Source organism: Pecten maximus, chromosome 7, assembly GCF_902652985.1.
Source record: "Pecten maximus chromosome 7, xPecMax1.1, whole genome shotgun sequence".
Taxonomy (NCBI): Eukaryota; Metazoa; Mollusca; class Bivalvia; order Pectinida; family Pectinidae; genus Pecten; species Pecten maximus.
Window position 1 is genome coordinate 11,299,902 of NC_047021.1, and position 25,826 is coordinate 11,325,727.

At 39.8% G+C, this 25,826-nt stretch overlaps 2 protein-coding genes across 3 annotated transcripts; one reads left to right on the forward strand and one right to left on the reverse strand.

Moving 5' to 3' along the window:
* Nucleotides 1-23,482, reverse strand: LOC117331597. 2 transcript variants are annotated; one of them, XM_033890404.1, is made up of 8 exons: nt 22,956-23,482; nt 9,662-9,781; nt 8,523-8,639; nt 4,715-4,959; nt 3,334-3,484; nt 2,663-2,917; nt 1,843-2,008; nt 1-1,640 (listed from the first exon to the last, which is right to left on the reverse strand). In XM_033890404.1, the coding sequence occupies exons 3-8, from the start codon at nt 8,623-8,625 to the stop codon at nt 1,382-1,384; spliced, it is 1,179 nt and encodes a 392-aa protein (XP_033746295.1). In that variant the 5' UTR covers nt 8,626-8,639; nt 9,662-9,781; nt 22,956-23,482; the 3' UTR covers nt 1-1,381. The 2 variants fall into 2 exon arrangements, with proteins under 2 accessions (XP_033746295.1, XP_033746294.1); XM_033890403.1 differs by having other exon boundaries at nt 9,662-9,786.
* Nucleotides 16,393-24,163, forward strand: LOC117331049 (paternally-expressed gene 3 protein-like). Its single transcript, XM_033889643.1, has 3 exons — nt 16,393-16,457; nt 17,502-20,533; nt 24,039-24,163. Exons 1-3 carry the CDS (start codon nt 16,393-16,395, stop codon nt 24,161-24,163), a joined length of 3,222 nt encoding a protein of 1,073 aa, XP_033745534.1.
* The last annotated feature ends 1,663 nt before the right edge of the window (nt 24,164-25,826 follow it).

A 25,826-nucleotide genomic window follows, 5' to 3' on the forward strand; every position in this document is an offset into this window, starting at 1 on the left:
TTAAAAAATCACAAAATTCTTTATTAATAAAATAACTGGAATATTTCACTTCCCAAAATACAACATTGATTTGTATATTACAAACTACATTGTACCTGTACTCTTATATGTAATGGTACTGTAATCATGACATTGATAAGGCACATAGATGTTGAATGATACAAGTACATCCAGACAGGTAAATATTGTAGACACGAGACATACATCCTTGTTAATGTTGTAGACACGTGACATTCATACCGGTAAATGTAGTAGACACGTGACATTCATCCCGGTAAATATTGTAAACACGTAACAAACAAAGACACCCCAGTGAATGTTTTAGACATGTGACATACATCCCGGTGAATGTTTTAGACACGTGACATACAAAGACATCCCAGGGAATGTTTTAGACACGTGACATACATCCCGGTGAATGTTTTAGACACATGACATACAAAACATTCCGATGAATGCTGTAGGCACGTGACACACATTCTGGTGATTGTTTTTTACCTGTGTCGCATATGTAAAATGTTATTTGTGATACATTATGTGTATAGTTAGGCGATTTTAGATGAATATGTTGGCCAAAATGATACTTACAAAATGTATGTCGTTTATGTTTACGACACCAACTCTTGGTTTCATAAAAGATACAGTAATAAGTGTTTGTTTTCTTCCCATGGTGCATCACTTTTTCGAGACATAATTTCATTATCATGGAAGCCAAGTAAGAGGTAAAGTCTTTATGGAAACTCTAGTGCCATACCTGTTCAATTGTACAAACATTGTACAAACACACAAGTAATAGATGGTCAAGTACATGAATGAAAATCGAATGGAAAATTTACAAAAAGGTGTGAAACTCGCAATAGAACTAATATACAACACATATAATACATGGATTATATAAACGAAATTGGAATTTTCTAATAAATACTATAAATAAATAGGGTTTCACTAATAAAACTCATATTTCTAATCGGTTTTTAGAAACAAATATATGACCATGAACAGGCTTTCACATCGCATGTCTGTAAACTTGCCAGAAATCTACATACATGGCCTTACAGTTGTACATACAAATCAGTAGAATGAAAACCTCTCGTGTTCACAAAATGGTTGTCATTATTCGAGCAATTTCAGAACTTGTACACACATAAACACAACAAAATATTGTTATACATTTTGACAGTGCGGGTAATGTACACCTATACATAGATTATAGGTCACTTCATTCTGAGATGTACACATGTGGATTCCAGCAGGTGAGATGATGATCTGTTCCTTACTACATTATGCACCACATATCCGGCGGTACCACATCCACGGCACTATCTTACTCGCACAGTGTCAGGATTCAACAGAGTTCACAAAGGGAGATAACTCGCCATCATCATATAAAATACTGTTTTGATTGGTATTGTGGGAGGTTTGGTCTCGGAGGAAGAGGAGGAGGGAGAGGCGAAGGGCCTGTCATTTGAGGTAAATCCACATCCGCATCATACGAGTGAACATCCGGTCTGAGTGGGCGTGGCATGTCCTCGTGGAATACTACTTCCTTTGTAGGAGAGAGACGGTGAGGGTGGGGCGGCACATATGTATAGCCTTTCATTTCTGTCGGCTTCGGATTCAGTTCTGGTAACTTTGTGTATCTAAAATAATGAAAAAATAATCTTATGAAAAATTCAATGTATGACCATTGCAATACAATATAGACAAAATCTTACAAGCCAAAGTTACCAATTACTACGCAAACGCTACGATTAAATTGTAGTAGAAAACGTGTATCGGCCGGCACATCTCTTACGATTTTACTCCCGGTATACTGTATGTCCTTTAGGTGTAATAATTTACCTTGTGTCCAGCCACTGGTCATGGGAGGGCGTGTAACCCTGACTATGTAGCTCTGACGACGGTAGGGTCATTGGGTGCATTGTATACCAGGGCTGGGTCTGACCCTCTCGGGAATGATTATCACCGTGGTGCCGGTCCATTGGAATCCTCGTATTAGCAATAACCCCTGATTGGAAAAACGTAACACATTATTAGAGTGATTCTCCTTGCACTTCCCCGAAAAATTCATGCAATAACATCAAATCTAAAGATTTATTTTATCTAGAAAGGTGATAACTTGTGCGTCACTGATTACATGTACGTAGAGCGAAAATTCAAACGGCAGGTGTATCACAGGTCAGGTGGGGGTAACTAACGAACGTTTGGTAACTAATGAGAGTCTGGTAACTAACGAGAATCTAACCAAGGTTTGGTAACTAACGAGAGTTTGGTAACTAACGAGAATTTAACGAGGGTTTGTAACTAACGGAAGATTGGTAATAACGAAAGTTTCAATAAATACATCTTTAACTCACTAACATCTTTATCAAAATGACAATAGTACGGTAAGTAAAACGTTCGCCAAGAGAGTTTGACTCTCTGCCAATACATATAATAGGTTGTATATATATACATTTGTACGACATAGCTGTTATATTATAAAACATGATATAATTAGAAAAGGTATGTTCGGGTAAGAAAAAAAATAAAGGTCGGCCCTTTTTAAGTTGCCAAAAAGTAGGATTGCGTCAGCATGAGGCTTTTCTTAGATGTTGCCCCGTCCCTTTCTGAAGTGCCCGTGGGTGAGGGTGCCTTAGCTACATTGGTGGTGAAGTCTTACCCGGGGGTTTGTTATGATTTGACCGGGTAGAGCTTGAACCCCTACTAGAGGTACCCGGGGGTTGGGAGGAAGTGTTTGGTCGTGGGTTTCTCCGTTTCCAGCAGGAGTATGTGAGGTAGCACAGTACAAACATGATTGACACGGTAGAAATGAGAGAACCAGCGATGATGACAGTGTCTCTCCTTCGCTTTTCTTCCTCTCGGACCTTCTCCTCATACGTCTTCCCTGGCGGAGAGGGTGTCGGCCTCGCATTTCCTACAGATAAAAAGATTAAGTGTATATTCTATGGCTCTTAATAATTACCAGGCTTTTACAGGTACTGTAGGCCAGACTAGAGGAGATCGTTGGATGGTTTTAACGGCGACAAGGCGGATATTCGTAAGCGTTGTAGTCTTTAATTCAATTATGCAAATTCAATAACAGTGTAGCCCTAAAGCAAGCGATCTACAAACGATAACATTCTTTCAGATATTTCGGTTCTTCAAGTAAAAGATTGAATCCTACTTTGTAAGTGACCTTGAAAATACGTCAAAATTTTCGTTATTCCAAGCAGCTGCTAGTTAAGTGTCATAACTATCAACCAAATCGTCCTTATCTTAGCCGGACGGACTATCATACAGTTGTATGTATTCTATGTAGGGCAGGGTGGCCGTTCCCAGGGTTCGACTCACCTTTAGTGTTGTTTTTGGAGCAGTAGGGTTTCACCTGCAGATCAATTGTGTATTTATCTCCCTTGTATTTCTTCAGTTCCTTGAAAACGAGTTTCAGGTCGTTGTTACTAGAACACCATAACAATGGCGGGAATGTGTGACAGTCGAACGTCTACAATAAAATATTCAATGTACAATGTATATCAATATGCATATCCCGGGATAAAGAAACATATAAAATCAGACATTTATATAACTGTTTATAACAGAATAACGCCTAACACTAACCCTGACCCGAAACCACGCAAACGGCTAAGGGTCAGCCAAGCAAAATGTCAAATATCCTTATGGAAAATAAAGTCGTCCAAAATAAACCTAATAAGAATGGATGTAGCAACTTCAACAAGACAAGAAATTTGATGTCGCCTAGTAATTATAATAATTATCATCTTTGTTTGACGTCGCCTTGTAAATATCTCACCTGTATTTGACGTCGCCTGGTAAATATCTCACCTGTATTTGACGTCCCCTGGTAAATATCTCGCCTGTATTTGACGTAACCTGGTAAATATCTCACCTTTATTTGACGTAAACTGGTAAATATCTCACCTGTATTTGACGTCGCCTGGTAAATATCTCGCCTGTATTTGACGTAACCTGGTAAATATCTCACCTTTATTTGACGTCGCCTGGTAAATATCTCACCTTTATTTGGCGTAACCTGGTAAATATCTCACCTGTATTTGACGTAACCTGGTAAATATCTCACCTGTATTTGACGTCGCCTGGTAAATATCTCACCTTTATTTGACGTAACCTGGTAAATATCTCACCTGTATTTGACGTAACCTGGTAAATATCTCACCTGTATTTGACGTAAGCTGGTACATGTAAATATCTCACCTGTATTTGACGTCGCCTGGTAAATATCACACCTGTATTTGACGTCCCCTGGTAAATATCTCACCTGTATTTGACGTAACCTGGTAAATATCTCACCTGTATTTGATGTAACCCGGTAAATATCTCACCTGTATTTGACGTAAGCTGGTACATGTAAATATCTCACCTGTATTTGACGTAACCTGGTAAATATCTCACCTGCTAAACGTCGAACATATGGCCTTTACAACACTCATCCAGTAAAATCCCTAATCTTAAATTGACGTTAGCCACGTGATCAGCAAAGCCCTTACCTTGGGTGTTTTCGTCGGCTATATCACCAGTAAAGTTCCAATCTTTGGTTCGACATTGGCCACGTGACCAGTTAAGTCCTCACCTTTGGGTTGACGTTGGTAACGTGACCAGTTAAGTCCTCACCTTTGGATTGATGTCGGCCACGTGACCAGTAAAGTCCTCACCTTTGGATTGATGTCTGCCACGTGACCAGTATATCCCTTACCTTTGGTTTGACGTCGGCGAGACCGTCGTGGTAGATCATTTTGAAGTGACAGCTGTGGATGGTGAAGGTATTGATCTTTACACAAAGACTACAACGCTGTTCCCACATGGTGTCACTCCAGGTGGACTTGGTGAAGGTCACCTCGCACTTACTTCCTGTCACAGCCGTGTTAGAGCTGACATCGTAAATACTATCAAACTCGTAATAATGTGGCTGATTACAGGAACGGGACGAGTTGGTATTCACTGCAACATACGATACAATATATTTATATAGCTTAGTTTTACAATAACTATTTTCATGACCAGTAGCACATCTGGTAATTTGGAGGAACATAACTCGTTTACTTATGATATGTAAATCTTGAAAATGTAGATTTACGAAAAATTTTAATAATTCTCTTGAAAGTGGCATGCAGACCATACAAATATTTAAATGAATTTGTGGTATCAGTGTGGTTGAATGTCTTTAATGATAGAGACTCAAGTTACTGTACAATATGTGTTGTTAGTGTGGTGTTTTAATGTTGTATCTCAGAGAACGAAGAATTTCTGGATTTTTCCTTTTCATCTCACCCACAGCCAAAATATATGTATATTAAACCAACTGCACGGATATTGTTAGATGTTATGGGTGATACAGATTGAAAACTCGGAACTCATCTTTAAGATTTACGATCATCGCAGTCCGCATTTGATCAGCATATAATTATGCTTGTCAATAATACGATTTAGTATATTAACAAGCATCTAGAATATAGGAACATAGTTTGCTTATAATACTGGGACGGGTGATCGTGTTTATTCTATCATACAAGAAAAGGAAACTTTAATACTGTTCCTATGAAATGGGTCAATAACAGTGTAGGCCTGAAAGCAAGCGATCTACTGACGATAAAATTCTTTCAAATCTTTCGGTTCTTCAAGACAATGATTGAATGTTTCACATCGATGTCAATATTTTTTTGTTATTTAAAACAGCTGCTAGTAAAGTGACTCCAAACTACGATATAATCGTCTCTCTGACTCCAAACTACGATATAATCATCTCTCCGACTCCAAACTACGATATAAACGTCTCTCCGACTCCAAACTACGATATAATCGTCTCTCAGACTCCAAACTACGATATAATCATCTCTCCGACTCCAAACTACGATATAAACGTCTCTCCGACTCCAAACTACGATATAATCGTCTCTCAGACTCCGAACTACAATATCATCGTCTCTCCGATTTTAAACTACGATATCATCGTCTCTCCGACTCCAAACTACGATATAATCGTCTCTCCGACTCTAAACTATGATATAATCGTCTCTCCGACTCCAAACTACGATATACTCGTCTCTCCGACTCCAAACTACGATATACTCGTCTCTCCGACTCCAAACTACGATATAATCGTCTCTCCGACTCAAACCTACGATATAATCGTCTCTCCGACTCTCAACTACGATATAATCGTCTCTCAGACTCCAAACTACGATATAATCGTCTTTCCGACTCCAAACTACGATATAATCGTCTCTCCGACTCCAAACTACGATATAATCGTCTCTCCGACTCCAAACTACGATATAAACGTCTCTCCGACTCCAAACTACGATATAAACGTCTCTCCGACTCCAAACTACGATATAATCGTCTCTCCGACTCCAAACTACGATATAATTGTCTCTCAGACTCTAAACTTCGATATGATCGTCTCTCCGACTCCAAACTACGATATCATTTTCTCTCAGACTCCAAACTACGATATGATCGTCTCTCTGACTCCAAACTACGATATAACCGTCTCTCCGACTCCAAACTACGATATAATCGTCTCTCCGACTCCAAACTACGATACAATCGTCTCTCAGACTCCAAACTACGATATAAACGTCTCTCCGACTCCAAACTACGATATAAACGTCTCTCCGACCCCAAACTACGATATAATCGTCTCTCCGACTCCAAACTACGATATAATTTTCTCTCAGACTCCAAACTACGATATAATCGTCTCTCAGACTCCAAACTACGATATAATCGTCTCTCAGACTCCGAACTACAATAGCATCGTCTCTCCGACTTTAAACTACGATATAATCGTCTCTCCGACTCTAAACTATGATATAATCGTCTCTCAGACTCCAAACTACGATATACTCGTCTCTCCGACTCAAAACTACGATATAATCGTCTCTCCGACTCAAAACTACGATATAATCGTCTCTCCGAATCTCAACTACGATATAATCGTCTCTCCGACTCCAAACTACGATATAATCGTCTCTCCGACTCCAAACAACGATATAATCGTCTCTCAGACTCCAAACTACGATATAATCGTTTCTCCGACTCCAAACTACGATATAATCGTCTCTCCGACTCCAAACTACGATATAATCGTCTCTCCGACTCCATACTACGATATAATCGTCTCTCCGACTCCAAACTACGATATAATCGTCTCTCCGACTCCAAACTACGATATAATCGTCTCTCCTACTCTAAACTACGATATAATCGTCTCTCCGACTCCAAACTACGATATAAACGTCTCTCCGGCTCCAAACTACGATATAAACGTCTCTCCGACTCCAAACTACGATATAATTGTCTCTCAGACTCTAAACTACGATATGATCGTCTTTCCGACTCCAAACTACGATATAATCGTCTCTCCGACTCCAAACTACGATATAATCGTCTCTCCGACTCCAAACTACGATACAATCGTCTCTCAGACTCCAAACTACGATATAAACGTCTCTCAGACTCCAAACTACGATATAATCGTCTCTCCGACCCCAAACTACGATATAATCGTCTCTCCGACTCCAAACTACGATATAATCGTCTCTCAGACTCCAAACTACCACATAATCGTTTCTCAGACTCCTAGCTACGATATATACCAAACATGTTCGTCTCTCCGACTTCTACCCATATCCTGTTTGTCGTTTGTCCGAATCCTAACGACATCATGGACTTCTCTACAACTCGCCGAATCTCAATGTGGCGTCTCCTATCAAATACTATATTAATATGATCACTGTCCGTTATCGAATCCCGGGTTTGTAATGGTATCAGCTATTTCCCGCTATAACGCATTAAAAAGCTTTTGAACATATTCGTAGTATGTAATATCAGTGTGTCGTGATGAAGTGTACCGTCTATGTGTATGTAGCAAGTGTCATACTAGTTGGTTATACCTTGTTTATAACCATTAAAATATATTTCTTAATAAATTACGGAACACCACCATTGAAGTTACATATACATACAGTACAATAGCCTGGCGGATGCAACAGTGTATCTTAACGTATTATGGGCCGAATAACACTGTTTCGGTGCGTTTTTAGAAGGTAAAATTTTCTGTCATTGTATCTTAACGTATTATGGGCCGAACAACACTGTTTCAGTGCGTTTTTAGAAGGTAAAATTTTACATAATACTGTAGATACATGTAGTTTAAAATTCCTTTGTAATTGAAAAATGGCTATTTATATATATAACTATATCTGAAATTTATTAGAAATCAATGTGGATGTGTCTTGCGATGCTGGTAGATATATAAAATGAAAAGTTTTACAGAGTGTTTCACGTGTGGACAATCAGGAGTGTATAGGCACACAGTCAGACCTCGGTCACGACTCCTGATGGAATGCGAACCTAATCAATACTTCATTACGAGCGGTATTACACATGATGCACGTGTAATGATGCCTGCGCGTGCGGTAATGTATACTAAACATATCAGGTATCATGATACTAACAACGTTAAATGTCTGATAGGTGATGTACACGTCATTACATACACATTTGTTGTAGACCGTCTGTTAATGGGAGGGCGCTCCAACACACAAGGGAGACAACTATCACTGGCCAGTGTAGCAGCAATCCCTGGACCGGTGTTGTCATATTCACGCATAGATCTACAAAGACAACAAGGTGATACATATTCTGATATCGTCATACTCTTAAGAGAAGCGGTAAAGATAGTTAGCCAATTTTTAAAACAAAACAAGTTTAATGGCAGGAAATAATTGGTACACTTCACTGTCACCTGTTATCAATCGCAACATCTCGGGGGAAATTCCCGGCAACACTCCGGAGTAGATTTCCGAGTGTTGCCGGAATTTTCCCGAGATGTTGCGATTGACCTGTTATGTATCATTTCCAGATTAATAAGGTATCCCTTTGAGTTGAAATCATATATTGAAGCTGTCAACGATGATCAGAGTGTTTATTTTCTCCCATTCTATCAATACTTACACAAATGTAGTGTTAAAGCAATAGAGATCAATATTGGTGATATTTTACCTGATTTATACTTTAAATTCCATTACAAGTCTAAACTGTTTTAATAACTAAAAGACATTTCCTTAAATATATAAAGATATGTACCAATGCAGTCAGTGTCGGTTTGACACATCGCTTCATTGCAAATATTTAGATGACGTTAGACTTTTGCTGGAATGACGTGATCTTAGTTGAAGAAATAGCCAATCTATATGTTGTTTTATGACTTGGCAACATGTGTAGGTCTATATTTATTCTATCATATCATATAATTCCAAAGGAACACACTCGATATGTAATGGAAAACGTTTGATTTAAAACTATATACAGGACCAACGCCATAGCAAGCGTCAACATGTTCAAGAGTATTTCTAAAACGACGTGGGTCATAGTTTGACTATTCGGCTAAACGTAATTTACAGTAGAGTGATTTATAATCACTATTTGTCATTTTCGTCATGAAGATATCACAACTGGAAATGAGGTATTGATATGAATGTTCTAAGCCTGTTCAGACTGCTGTCTGTGAACCTCCACCTTGTCTGTTCCCGCCATTAGATACGCTACATTACGTCATCAATGCTCGTCTACAAGAACATGATACTTTACAAAAACATTGAGTGTTTGGTCAAATTTCACCGCGATGTTTACTTACCTCGTTACATCATAACTGGTAACAAGATGTGCAGTACTGTTAATGTGTCAAATCTCGTTTAGTCTCGGTTATTCTCGCCTTTATGACGCGACTCTGTCTTGGAGATCATCACAACAGCACCTGTTCTGAAAAAAAAGAACTATTTTAGACATTCTTTTTTAAAGCACAATGTATAACGTTTAAGGCAAGAGGCGAAAATCCACAATTAGCTACATGAACAAGTATATTTTCATATACATGTAATTAGGATACTTGTTAGGCCTATTCATAAATAAAAGACTAAAATGGTTTCCTTTTTCTTTGTTGATATATATTTCCATTTTTCAGTTCGGAACGTTAATTTTGGAAAGATAAAAGTGAAAAAGATACCGTACACTTTAACATTTAGTACATAATGTTTGTTTGCTGGGTTTATCGCCCCGTCAACAAACCAGGGACATTTTAAGGCGGTGTCTCCTTGTAATAGCTGGTGACTGCATACGAAGGGCCGACACATGTCGTTTAGAAGAATTAGGGTAAAGTATCTTGTCCAAGGACACAATCACGACAGCACAGGGCAAGGATATGCACCGACACATGTAAAACAAAATGCACCCTCCCCCCCAAAAACAAACAACCTCTTATAATGGGGAGACATACCATACAGGATTCGAACCCGTTACACTGTCACCAGTACAGCTGTCACCAGTACATCAGTCACCAGTAAATCAGTTACTACCGCTTAGTCCACACAACTGATTCGTCAATGTGGACGGTCTTGTACATCATTTAAGATTGTTGCATATATATACATAGGTAATGCACGACTTTCCCCATATGTGCTGATCAAAGTTGAACACGACAGGTCATTCAGATCGGACTATACAGGAAGTCTCGTTGTCGATGTTTATCTGACCTTAAGGAGACATAGTACCGTCTTACACTATATTCTCTAATTCTACGAGTATATTAAAACAACATGACAATTAATGATAATTGCTTGGGCAGACTTTACTTTGATGTAGAGATCCTTTACTTTTCATTTGAATTAGGCCACATTTCAACAGAGTATTCAAACACTTATCTTATTTGCAGACTATATGCTATCTAGTCTAGGACTGAGCCAACCGTAATGCGCAAACGATGTTTACCTACCCCACAAACTCGCCCCCTCCACATGGAGGGCGTGTCTGTAGAATTAAACATGATTTGTCCCAGGTGCTGATGCAAATGCTAAATTAAGACTTCGTGCATGCGTTTAATACACATGTGTACGCCGTCACGCGTTCGTTGGTGTGTCGGTAGATAATAAACCCACGTGTACGCTGTCACGTGTTCGTTGGTGTGTCGGTAGATTATAAACACAAATGAGTACGCCGTCACGCGTTCGTTGGTGTGTCGGTAGATTATAAACACACGTGTACGCCGTCACGTGTTCGTTGGTGTGTCGGTAGATTATAAACACGCGTGTACGCCGTCACGTGTTCGTTGGTGTGTCGGTAGATTATAAACACACGTGTACGCCGTCACGCGTTCGTTGGTGTGTCGGTAGATTATAAACACACGTGTACGCCGTCACGTGTTCGTTGGTGTGTCGGTAGATTATAAACCCACGTGTACACCGTCACGTGTCCGTTGGTGTGTCGGTAGATTATAAACACACGTGGACGCAGTCACGTGTTCGTTGATGTGTCGATAGATTATAAACACACATGACCACGCCGTCACGCGTTCGTTGGTGTGTCGGTAGATTATAAACACACGTGTACGCCGTCACGCGGTCGTTGGTATGTCGGTAGATTATAAACACACATGGGTACGCCGTCACGTGTTCGTTGGTGTGTCGGTAGATTGTAAACACACGTGTACGCCGTCACGTGTTCGTTGGTGTGTCGGTAGATTATAAACACACGTGTACGCCGTCACGCGTTCGTTGGTGTGTCGGTAGATTATAAACACACGTGTACGCCGTCACGTGTTCGTTGGTGTGTCGGTAGATTATAAACACACGTGTACGCCGTCACGTGTTCGTTGGTGTGTCGGTAGATTATAAACCCACGTGTACACCGTCACGTGTCCGTTGGTGTGTCGGTAGATTATAAACACACGTGGACGCAGTCACGTGTTCGTTGATGTGTCGATAGATTATAAACACACATGACCACGCCGTCACGCGTTCGTTGGTGTGTCGGTAGATTATAAACACACGTGTACGCCGTCACGCGGTCGTTGGTATGTCGGTAGATTATAAACACACATGGGTACGCCGTCACGTGTTCGTTGGTGTGTCGGTAGATTGTAAACACACGTGTACGCCGTCACGTGTTCGTTGGTGTGTCGGTAGATTATAAACCCACGTGTACACCGTCACGTGTCCGTTGGTGTGTCGGTAGATTATAAACACACGTGGACGCAGTCACGTGTTCGTTGATGTGTCGATAGATTATAAACACACATGACCACGCCGTCACGCGTTCGTTGATGTGTCGGTAGATTGTAAACACACGTTTACGCCGTTCAGCGTTCGTTGGTGTGTCGGTAGATTATAATCACAAATGAGTACGCCGTCACGTGTTCGTTGGGTGTCGAAGGGTTAGAAACACACGTGTACGCCTTCTAGCGTTCGTTGGGTGTCGAAGGGTTATAAACACATGTGTACGACGTCACGTGTTCGTTGCTGAGTCGGTAGATTATTAACACACATGTGTACGACGTCACGCGTTCGTTGGGTGTCGATGGGTTATAAACACATGTGTACGACGTCAGTGATGATAGAGACTAATGACTTGACATGCCACACACACGAGAACGTAGGTAATTGATACCCGCGCAATTAAATCCACAACACTTCACCTCACTTAATACGGCGCGCGTGCGACGAGTTAACTGACGCCTTCTGTATCAATTAGGAGGGCGGTCATTAGCATAATCACATGCAATTTACCCTGGGTCAAACAGGGGCAAGGCTTGAGACATAACGTACTGACACACTCTCGCGAGAAAAAAATTATTATATTACGTTACTTTACGCATGGGATTATAGTTCTTATTTACCTAACGTCTTATCTGTTGGTTGTATTTGTTAGATTCCTCAGAGTAAAATGTGACATCAAAACGAATCCTCAGAGTAAAATGTGATATCAAAACGAATATCTACAACTTAATCAAACTTATTTATCAAGTTAAACAACCCGATGTAATTATAACGGCTGTATGTAATGCACGCACGGATGATGTACATGTATATAATGTACACACGGATGATGTACATGTATATAATGTACACACGGATGATGTATATAATGTACACACGGATGATGTATATGATGTACACACGGATGATGTATATAATGTACACACGGATGATGTATATAATGTACACACGGATGATGTATATAATATACACACGGATGATGTATATGATGTACACACGGATGATGTATATAATGTACACACGGATGATGTACATGTATATAATGTACACACGGATGATGTATATAATGTACACACGGATGATGTATATAATGTACACACGGATGATGTATATGATGTACACACGGATGATGTACATGTATATAATGTACACACGGATGATGTATATGATGTACACACGGATGATGTACATGTATATAATGTACACACGGATGATGTACATGTATATAATGTACACACGGATGATGTATATAATATACACACGGATGATGTATATAATGTACACACGGATGATGTATATAATGTACACACGGATGATGTACATGTATATAATGTACACACGGATGATGTACATGTATATAATGTACACACGGATGATGTACATGTATATAATGTACACACGGATGATGTATATAATGTACACACGGATGATGTATATAATGTACACACGGATGATGTATATAATGTACACACGGATGATGTATATGATGTACACACGTATGATGTATATAATGTACACACGGATGATGTATATAATATACACACGGATGATGTATATATTGTACACACGGATGATGTATATAATGTACACATGGATGATGTATATGATGTACACACGGATGATATACATGTATATAATGTACACACGGATGATGTATATAATGTACATACGGATGATGTATATAATGTACACACGGATGATGTATATAATGTACACATGGATGATGTATATAAGATACACACGGATGATGTATATAATGTACACACGGATGATGTATATAATGTACACACGGATGATGTATATAATGTACACACGGATGATGTATATAATGTACACACGGATGATGTATATAAGATACACACGGATGATGTATATAATGTACACACGGATGATGTATATAATGTACATACGGATGATGTACATGTATATAATGTACACACGGATGATGTATATAATGTACACACGGATGATGTATATGATGTACACACGGATGATGTACATGTATATAATGTACACACGGATGATGTATATAATGTACACACGGATGATGTATATAATATACACACGGATGATGTATATAAGATACACACGGATGATGTATATAATGTACACACGGATGATGTATATAATGTACACACGGATGATGTATATAATGTACACACGGATGATGTATATAATGTACACACGGATGATGTATATAATGTACACACGTATGATGTATATAATGTACACACGGATGATGTACATGTATATAATGTACACACGGATGGTGTATATAATGTACACACGGATGATGTATATAATGTACACATGGATGATGTATATAAGATACACACGGATGATGTATATGATGTACACACGGATGATGTATATTATGTACACACGGATGATGTATATAATGTACACACGGATGATGTATATAATGTACACACGGATGATGTATATAAGATACACACGGATGATGTATATAATGTACACACGGATGATGTATATAATATACACACGTATGATGTATATAATGTACACACGGATGATATATAAGATGTACACATCGATGATGTATAAGATATAAGGTATTAATACATGTACGTTTCAATTGCTCTATATAAATGATAGAAATTACCCGTGTAATAATTCACTGTTCCTAGCGATGAACGGGCCTACTTTACATCACACAATCGACTGCATTCAAGCGAGCAAACTATTGGACTAATCTCCATAATAAAAGCAACCGAGGTTTCACCTCATAATCACTTTGTCCAGTTTATCCAACAGGGTATTTTTGGTAAGAAGACTTAGAATTAATTAGGTTAATACGGATAATATCGAAAGAAATGACGTCAGAACCAATCATTAAGCTCTACTTTCAGTTAAAATCTGAAATATAGCCGCAATCGGTGGCTTCACTTTCTGATTTCCGATTGTAAAACAGATTCCACAAACGGTATTCGACGAAAGAGGGTCATTTTCATTAACCCGGGAGGTCGCTCAAAATAGAGACTTTTCAATGTCAAAATGAAAACGCATTAAGGAAAGTGAGAAGGAAAATTAAGTTAGAAGTTATTTGATAAATACAATATTACATTCGTGTAGGAAACGTAAAGCGAAATTGATTAAAAGTCGATGATACATTTCACAGTCCTGGTTTTCGGTATCAAAACGTAAGCATGGTATGTGTCGTCGATTAAGTTTCCGGTACATTTTACATGTATCTTATTGTACGTTTTTTTATGATCCTCGGGTACATATGTACGTCTTCTGTTCTGTTTTACCCGCATTTTATCGATTTAGAATGACGGCTTGTTATATATACCAATAACCTGAAAGGTCGGCACTTTTCAACTTGTTGTGACTGTTTCATCATCCATAAAAACATTGCTTGGAATGAAGGATGAAATAAAATATAACTTATATAGCATGAAATAAAACTTATATTATAGACGCATGACTTAGGTAATTACTTAGGTACTTTACAAAATGTTATTATTAAGTTCATAACTCAGGTACTACACAATATGAAATAATGAAGTTCATGACTTAGATTCTACACAATATAAAATTATGGAGTTCGTGACTTAGATTCTACACAATATAAAATCATGGAGTTCGTGACTTAGATTCTACACAATATAAAATCATGGAGTTCGTGACTTAGATTCTACACAATATAAAATCATGGAGTTCGTGACTTAGATTCTACACAATATAAAATCATGGAGTTCGTGACTTAGATTCTACACAACATAAAATCATGGAGTTCGTGACTTAGATTCTACACAATATAAAATCATGGAGTTCGTGACTTAGATTCTACACAATATAAAATCATGGAGTTCGTGACTTAGATTCTACACAACATGAAATAATGGAGTTCGTGACTTAGATTCTACACAATATAAAATCATGGAGTTCGTGACTTAGATTCTACACAACATGAAATAATGGAGTTCGTGACTTAGATTCTACACAATATAAAATCATGGAGTTCGTGACTTAGATTCTACACAACATGAAATAATGGAGTTCGTGACTTAGATTCTACACAATATAAAATCATGGAGTTCGTGACTTAGATTCTACACAATATAAAATTATGGAGTTTAAAGAAGCGCACTGATCATTACAATATGTTGTGGTGGGAGGGAATCACATACAGCCAGTTAGTGCTGACAGCCGAGTGTGTATCTCTATACCACGTGGTCGCCATTAAAACATTATGTAAACAACATTGTTTGCTAAATAATTGAGAAATAAAACAGATGCTGACATTCCTCCTTAATGGCCAAGGATCTAAACATCCACTGGAAACTGATCCAAAATGTCTCACTTCCCAGATTTGGGTTCAAACAGTGGAGGAGATTGGAGCCCATTTTGTGTAACCTGGTTAGCCCGGGAGTAATTAGTATGCATAACGCCGTAACTAAGTCATTACTGTACCTCTTTATCGTAACGTACATAAAAACCAACAGACCTCCCTCGTACCGGTTCTCAAATCATACAGCACATTATCCTAACCACTGTCATCGAGTGGCCTCGTTGAAAATACAAGTTCCTCTTTTAGAAAACACTTACACACTGTGTTGAAATTTACTGTTTCAATAAAGCTGGATGAATTTTGACATCTAAAATCAACAGCTACGTATTAAGTCGATCAAATGATTATCTGTAAAAAAGAGAAGAAAACAATTTTGAATTCTTCAAAGTAACATATCCCGTGTTCAACTTGATAATATTGTATCAGCTAAAATAACACTAACTACCTAGCTTGTGTGTTTGTCATGTTGAATCACGAACCGTTGGCCTGTGTGTCGAAAGGATATCCGAAAACCAACTATACCGAGGAGAATCCGACAACTGGTTATACCGAGGAGAATTCGACAACTGGTTATACCGAGGAGAATCCGACAACTGGTTATACCGAGGAGAATCCGACAACTGGTTATACCGAGAATACGACAACTGCTTATACCGAGGATAATACGACAACTGGTTATACCGAGGAGAATCTGACAACTGGTTATTCCGAGGAGAATACGACAACTGGTTATACCGAAGAGAATACGACAACTGGTTATACCGAGGAGAATCCGACAACTGGTTATACCGAGGAGAACACGACAACCGGTTATACCGAGGATAATACGACAACTGGTTAAACCGAGGATAATACGACAACTGGTTATACCGAGGATAATACGACAACTGGTTATACCGAGGATAATACGACAACTGGTTATACCGAGGAGAATACGACATTATACTGAGGAGAACACGACAACTGGTTATACCGAGGAGAATACGACAACTGCTTATACCGAGGAGAATCCGACAACTGGTTATACCGTAGAGAATTCGACAACTGGTTATACCGAGGAGAATACGACAACTGGTTATACCGAGGAGAATACGACAACTGGTTATACCCAGGAGAATACGACAACTGGTTATACCGAGGATAATACGACATTATACTGAGGAGAACACGACAACTGGTTATACCGAGGAGAATCCGACAACTGGTTATATCGAGGAGAATCCGACAACTGGTTATACCGAGGAGAATACGACAACCGGTTATACCGAGGAGAATCCGACAACTGATTATACCGAGGAGAATCCGACAACTGATTATACCGAGGAGAACACGACAACTGGTTATACCGAGGAGAATCCGACAACTGGTTATATCGAGGAGAATCCGACAACTGGTTATACCGAGGAGAATCCGACAACTGGTTATACCGAGGAGAATCCGACAACTGATTATACCGAGGATAACACGACAACTGGTTATATCGAAGATAATCCGACAACTTGTTATACCGATGAGAATATGACAACTGGTTATACCGAGGAGAAACCGACATCTGGTTATACCGAGGATAATACGACAACTGGTTATACCCAGGAGAATATGACAACTGATTATACCGTGGAGAATACGACAACCGCTTATACCGTGGAGAATACGACAACTGGTTTTACCGAGGGGAATCTGACAACTGGTTATACCGAAGAGAATCCGACAACTGGTTATACCGAGGAGAACACGACAAATGGTTGTACCGAGGAGAATCCGACAACTGGTTATACCGAGAAGAATCCGACAACTGGTTATACCGTTGAGAATACGACAACTGGTTATACCGAGGAGAATCCGACAACTGGTTATACCGAAGAGAATCCGACAACTGGTTATACCGAAGAGAATCCGACAACTGGTTATACCGAGAAGAATCCGACAACTGCTTATAACGTGGAGAATACGACAACTGGTTATACCATGGAGAATACGACAACTGGTTATACCGAGGAGAATACGACAACTGGTTATACCCAGAATACGACAACTGGTTATACCGAGGAAAATACGACAACTGGTTATACCGAAGAGAATCCGACAACTGGTTATACCGAGGAGAATCCGACAACTGGTTATACCCAGGAGAATCAGGCAACTGGTTATACCGAAGAGAATCCGACAACTGGTTATACCGAGGAGAATACGACAACTGGTTATACCCAGGAGAATCCGACAACTGGTTATACCGAAGAGAATCCGACAACTGGTTATACCGAGGAGAATACGACAACCGGTTATACCGAGGAGAATACGACAACTGGTTATACCCAGGAGAATACGACAACTGGTTATATCGAAGTGAATCCGACAACTGGTTATACCGAAGAGAATCCGACAACTGGTTATACCGAAGAGAATCCGACAACCGGTTATACCGAAGTGAATACGACAACTGGTTATACCGAGGAGAATACGACAACCGGTTATACCGAGGAGAATACGACAACTGGTTATACCCAGGAGAATCCGACAACTGGTTATACCGAAGAGAATCCGACAACTGGTTATACCGAGGAGAATCCGACAACTGGTTATACCCAGGAGAATCCGACAACTGGTTATACCGAAGAGAATCCGACAACCGGTTATACCCAGGAGAATACGACAACTGGTTATACCGAGGAGAATACGACAACCGGTTATACCGAGGAGAATACGACAACCGGTTATACAGAGGAGAATACGACAACTGGTTATACCCAGGAGAATACGACAACTGGTTATACCCAGGAGAATCCGACAACTGGTTATACCGAGGAGAACACGACAACTGGTTATACCGAGGAGAATAAGACAACCGGTTATACCGAGGAGAATCCGGCAACTGGTTATACCGAGGAGAATCCGACAACTGGTTATACCCAGGAGAATCCGACAACTGGTTATACCGAAGAGAATCCGACAACTGGTTATACCGAGGAGAATACGACAACTGGTTATACCCAGGAGAATCAGACAACTGGTTATACCGAAGAGAATCCGACAACTGGTTATACCGAGGAGAATACGACAACCGGTTATACAGAGGAGAATACGACAACTGGTTATACCCAGGAGAATACGACAACTGGTTATATCGAAGTGAATCCGACAACTGGTTATACCGAAGAGAATCCGACAACTGGTTATACCGAAGAGAATCCGACAACTGGTTATACCGAGGAGAATCCGACAACTGGTTATACCCAGGAGAATCCGACAACTGGTTATACCGAAGAGAATCCGACAACCGGTTATACCCAGGAGAATACGACAACTGGTTATACCGAGGAGAATACGACAACCGGTTATACCGAGGAGAATACGACAACCGGTTATACAGAGGAGAATACGACAACTGGTTATACCCAGGAGAATACGACAACTGGTTATACCCAGGAGAATCCGACAACTGGTTATACCGAGGAGAACACGACAACTGGTTATACCGAGGAGAATAAGACAACCGGTTATACCGAGGAGAATCCGGCAACTGGTTATACCGAGGAGAATCCGACAACTGGTTATACCCAGGAGAATCCGACAACTGGTTATACCGAAGAGAATCCGACAACTGGTTATACCGAGGAGAATACGACAACTGGTTATACCCAGGAGAATCAGACAACTGGTTATACCGAAGAGAATCAGACAACTGGTTATACCGAGGAGAATACGACAACCGGTTATACAGAGGAGAATACGACAACTGGTTATACCCAGGAGAATACGACAACTGGTTATATCGAAGTGAATCCGACAACTGGTTATACCGAAGAGAATCCGACAACTGGTTATACCGAAGAGAATCCGACAACCGGTTATACCGAAGTGAATACGACAACTGGTTATACCGAGGAGAATACGACAACCGGTTATACCGAGGAGAATACGACAACTGGTTATACCGAGGAGAATCCGACAACTGGTTATACCGAGGAGAATACGACAACCGGTTATACCGAGGAGAATCCGACAACTGGTTATACCGAAGAGAATCCGACAACCGGTTATACCGAGGAGAACACGACAACTGGTTATACCCAGGAGAATCTGACAACTGGTTATACCCAGGAGAATCCGACAACTGGTTATACCCAGGAGAATACGACAACTGGTTATACCGAGGAGAATCCGACAACTGGTTATACCGAGGAGAATCCGACAACTGGTTATACCGAGGAGAACACGACAACCGGTTATACCGAGGAGAATCCGACAACTGGTTATACCGAGGAGAATCCGACAACTGGTTATACCGAAGAGAATCCGACAACTGGTTATACCGAGGAGAATCCGACAACTGGTTATACCCAGGAGAATACGACAACCGGTTATACCGAGGAGAATCCGACAACTGGTTATACCGAGGAGAATCCGACAACTGGTTATACCCAGGAGAATACGACAACTGGTTATACACAGGAGAATACGACAACTGGTTATACCGAAGAGAATCCGACAACTGGTTATACCGAGGAGAATCCGACAACTGGTTATACCCAGGAGAATCCGACAACTGGTTATACCGAGGAGAATCCGACAACTGGTTATACCGAGGAGAATCCGACAACTGGTTATACCGAGGAGAACACGACAACTGGTGATACCCAGGAGAATCTGACAACTGGTTATACCCAGGAGAATACGACAACCGGTTATACCGAGGAGAATACGACAACCGGTTATACCGAAGTGAATACGACAACTGGTTATACCGAGGAGAATACGACAACCGGTTATACCGAAGTGAATACGACAACTGGTTATACCGAGGAGAATACGACAACCGGTTATACCGAGGAGAATACGACAACTGGTTATACCGAGGAGAATCCGACAACTGGTTATACCGAGGAGAATACGACAACTGGTTATACCGAGGATAATAAGACAACTGGTTATATCGAGGAGAATACGACAACTGGTTATACCCAGGAGAATCCGACAACTGGTTATACCGAGGAGAATCCGACAACTGGTTATACCGAGGAGAATCCGACAACTGGTTATACCGAGGAGAATCCGACAACTGGTTATACCGAGGAGAACACGACAACTGGTGATACCCAGGAGAACACGACAACTGGTTATACCCAGGAGAATCTGACAACTGGTTATACCGAGGAGAATCCGACAACTGGTTATACCGAGGAGAATCCGACAACTGGTTATACCGAGGAGAATCCGACAACTGGTTATACCGAGGAGAACACGACAACTGGTGATACCTAGGAGAATCTGACAACTGGTTATACCGAGGAGAATCCGACAACTGGTTATACCGAGGAGAATACGACAACTGATTATACCGAGGAGAACACGACAACTGGTTATACCGAGGAGAATCCGACAACTGGTTATACCGAGGAGAACACGACAACTGGTTATACCGAGGAGAATCCGACAACTGGTTATACCGAAGAGAATCCGACAACTGGTTATACCCAGGGAAATATGACAACTGGTGATACCCAGGAGAATGCGACAACAGGTTATACACAGGAGAATCCGACAACTGGTTATACCGAGGAGAATACGACAACCGGTTATACCGAGGAGAATCCGACAACTGGTTATACCGAGGAGAATACGACAAATGGTTATACCGAGGAGAATCCGACAACTGGTTATACCGAGGAGAATCCGACAACTGGTTATACCGAAGGGAATCCGACAACTGGTTATACCGAGGATAATACGACAACTGGTTATACCGAGGAGAATATGACAACTGGTTATACCGAGGAGAATCCGACAACTGGTTATACCCAGGAGAATATGACAACTGGTTATACCGAGGATAATACGACAATTGGTTATACCGAGGAGAATCCGACAACTGGTTATACCGTGGAGAATACGACAACTGGTTATACCGTGGAGAATACGACAATTAGTTATACCGAGGAGAATCCGACAACTGGTTATACCGAGGAGAATACGACAACTGGTTATACCGTGGAGAATACGACAACTGGTTATACCGAGGAGAATACGACAACTGGTTATACCGAGGAGAATACGACAACTGGTTATACCGAGGAGAATACGACAACTGGTTATACCGAGGAGAATATGACAACTGGTTATACCGAGGAGAATACGACAACTGGCTGTATAACTTATATATACAGTGTATCTATGCACTGTCTTCCGACAACTGATAATCTAAAACTCGTCTTCCGTTTGATATATTTAGATGCAGCAATTATTTAACAAGCTCGTTTCATATGAAATTAATAAAGTCATTATTTTTTTTAATGTTTCAATAAGTATACTCACACTGTCTGAAGTATTCGTTGTTTGTGGTGTATTCTATGGTTTGGGACATAGATTCCACACCATTGTAATCTGGTACTTGGTACTGCGCGGCACAAAACATGTACATCATGTACCATACTACTGTATATAGTATTCATATAACATGAATAACACCCATATTATTCTGAGTACGTTTTCAGTATCGAATAGTTCATTCGTCCGTACACTGTACATATGTAATCATATTGATCGAGTACTCTGATATTCATACTTACATGTATACGAGTATATTCCATTCACTACACACTTGGGTGTAGATAGACAGCACACTTCCTCATCCTTGTACACAGCTGAGCCGCAGACAGGTTAAGTTGATGTAGCACAATAAAATGGAGTACACATATAGACACAGGTGTAGGTAGGGGATCCCAGGCTACTGGACGCACCAACGAGCACGGAATTATAGCCGACATGCAAGATTTCTACAGTCGTTATATACATATGTTAAAAGAGAGAATATTTATAAATTACTTAAGGTGTCCTGCTGGTAGATAAACGTCTGATGATTCGAGTGCCAATCGAGGAATCACCGAAATCACACAGTAATTGGTTGGCCATTTTCTCTGTAAAATAAATCAGGTTTGGCAGTTTTCATTCTATCGTTAATAATCCCAGCTTCACTGTTTTCCGCTCTATCCCCCATCGATGTATCATCCCCAGACTCACTAACAACACATATGCTGCCCTCTAGCGGACGAAAACTTTTATCGCTTCGGGGGGAATTCCTTCCCCTATCACCATGGATACTGTGCTGCTACCCTAAGTGGTAGCCTACTGGCAATTAAAGGCACTCGACGCTTCATATTAAAAATGCTGGGTTATATGACCCCTGCCTCTTTACTAATTGGTGCGTAGGGGTCGGCAGTGCCATGAGGGTATGTGTATCCCACAGGAGTCAGTAGTTACGTCACTTGAAATCAGCGCCACCACGTCCGGAAGAGACAAGCTTGCACACCGTCAGGCAAGTGTTACGTCACGGAGATGGCGTCTGAGACTGACAAGGGTTAATTATCGTCTAGAATATGGACACCGACTAAGATAACACCTAATTTACTTCATTCTGTGTTGTCTGTTATCATATTTAGTACGGAAAATAAAACGTCCTATAATATGTACAATGTATTACTTTCTTTGTTACATTTTTAACGTGCAATTTATAATCCTTTCTAAATGATTTTAGATCATAATTGATGTACAGAGTGATGGATGCTAATCTATGTCATTAGAGAGTAATTAGCACATTTGATTACATCATTATGTTTTGACTTTACTGACATCACTGATGAAACTTGTGGCAGCTACTGAGCATTACTGCCAATCGCCTGACGTCATTGGTGTCATCATGGAAGGTGCGGATGGGGTTAAAGGGGTTGGTATTGGTGTTCTATCGCCACATCGCCACAATGAAGTGAGATCACTCTAGGGCGTGTGTAAATCAGTACATGTATTAACTGTCGTGTGTAAATCAGTACATGTATTAACTGTCGTGTGTAAATCAGTACATGTATTAACTGTCGTGTGGATGTAATATCTATTGATTTAATAATATTTATGAACAAACCACATTACCTGTACATGCACAAAAGTGTAACGCACGGATGAGAGAGGAACTAAAATAATTATAAGGTCGCCCCTCACCACATGGGGGTGGACGCCTGAAGGCGAGTACAATATCCGCTACTCGATCACTCCACACAGTAAGTAAAAGTTATGGGCTAAAATATATCTGATCGAAAAATTTGACACCTGCAAGATTATTGGCGACAAGGCTGCAAAGATGAAAGTAGCTCACCTCAGATATGCTCTATTAGAACCGTTCCGGGACCTCAGTTCTGTCTGGGATAAAATCTCCCACCCAGGCGTCATGTACAGTGTAGGTCCATATGTAATAACCAGAGTTAACGTTTAACACTACTTTAGTTAGTTAGTTAGTTAGTTAGTTAGTAAGTTAGTTTGTCAGTCAGTCAGTCAGTCAGATAGACAGACGTCATTCCTATGTATGATTTCAACAAGGACGAGTCCATTTTTTACAATATTTAAGAGGTGTGTAGAAATCATAACAAAAAACTGTCTTACAAACAATAATTGTATTTTATTAAATCAAGTTATATAACCTAGCTAACGTAAACGCTGGAATTCTGGCATCCGAATTATAATATGTGAACAATTCCCATATGGCACATCCTGGTTGCAGGTCTCTTAATATAAAATATGGCAGTCTGAATGTAGGTCTGTTAATTAATGTAACATATGGCTGTCTAAATGTAGGTCTGTTAATTAATATAAAATATGGCAGTCTGAATGTAGGTCTGTTAATTAATGTAAAATATGGCTGTCTGAATGTAGGTCTGTTAATTAATATAAAATATGGCAGTCTGAATGTAGGTCTGTTGATCAATATAAAATATGGCTGTCTGAATGTAGGTCTGTTAATTAATGTAAAATATGGCAGTCTGAATGTAGGTCTGTTAATTAATGTAAAATATGGGTGTCTGAATGTAGGTCTGTTAATTAATGTAAAATATGGCTGTCTGAATGTAGGTCTGTTAATTAATGTAAAATATGGGTGTCTGAATGTAGGTCTGTTAATTAATGTAAAATATGGCTGTCTGAATGTAGGTCTGTTAATTAATGTAAAATATGGCTGTCTGAATGTAGGTCTGTTAATTAATATAAAATATGGCTGTCTGAATGAAGGTCTGTTAATTAATATAAAATATGGCTGTCTGAATGAAGGTCTGTTAATTAATATAAAATATGGCTGTCTGAATGTAGGTCTGTTAATTAATGTAACATATGGCTGTCTGAATGTAGGTCTGTTAATACATGTAAAATATGGCTGTCTGAATGTAGGTCTGTTAATTAATATAAAATATGGCTGTCTGAATGTAGGTCTGTTAATGAATGTAAAATATGGCTGTCTGAATGTAGGTCTGTTAATTAATATAAAATATGGCTGTCTGAATGTAGGTCTGTTAATTAATATAAAATATGGGTGTCTGAATGTAGGTCTGTTAATTAATGTAAAATATGGCAGTCTGAATGTAGGTCTGTTAATTAGTGTAAAATATGGCAGTCTGAATGTA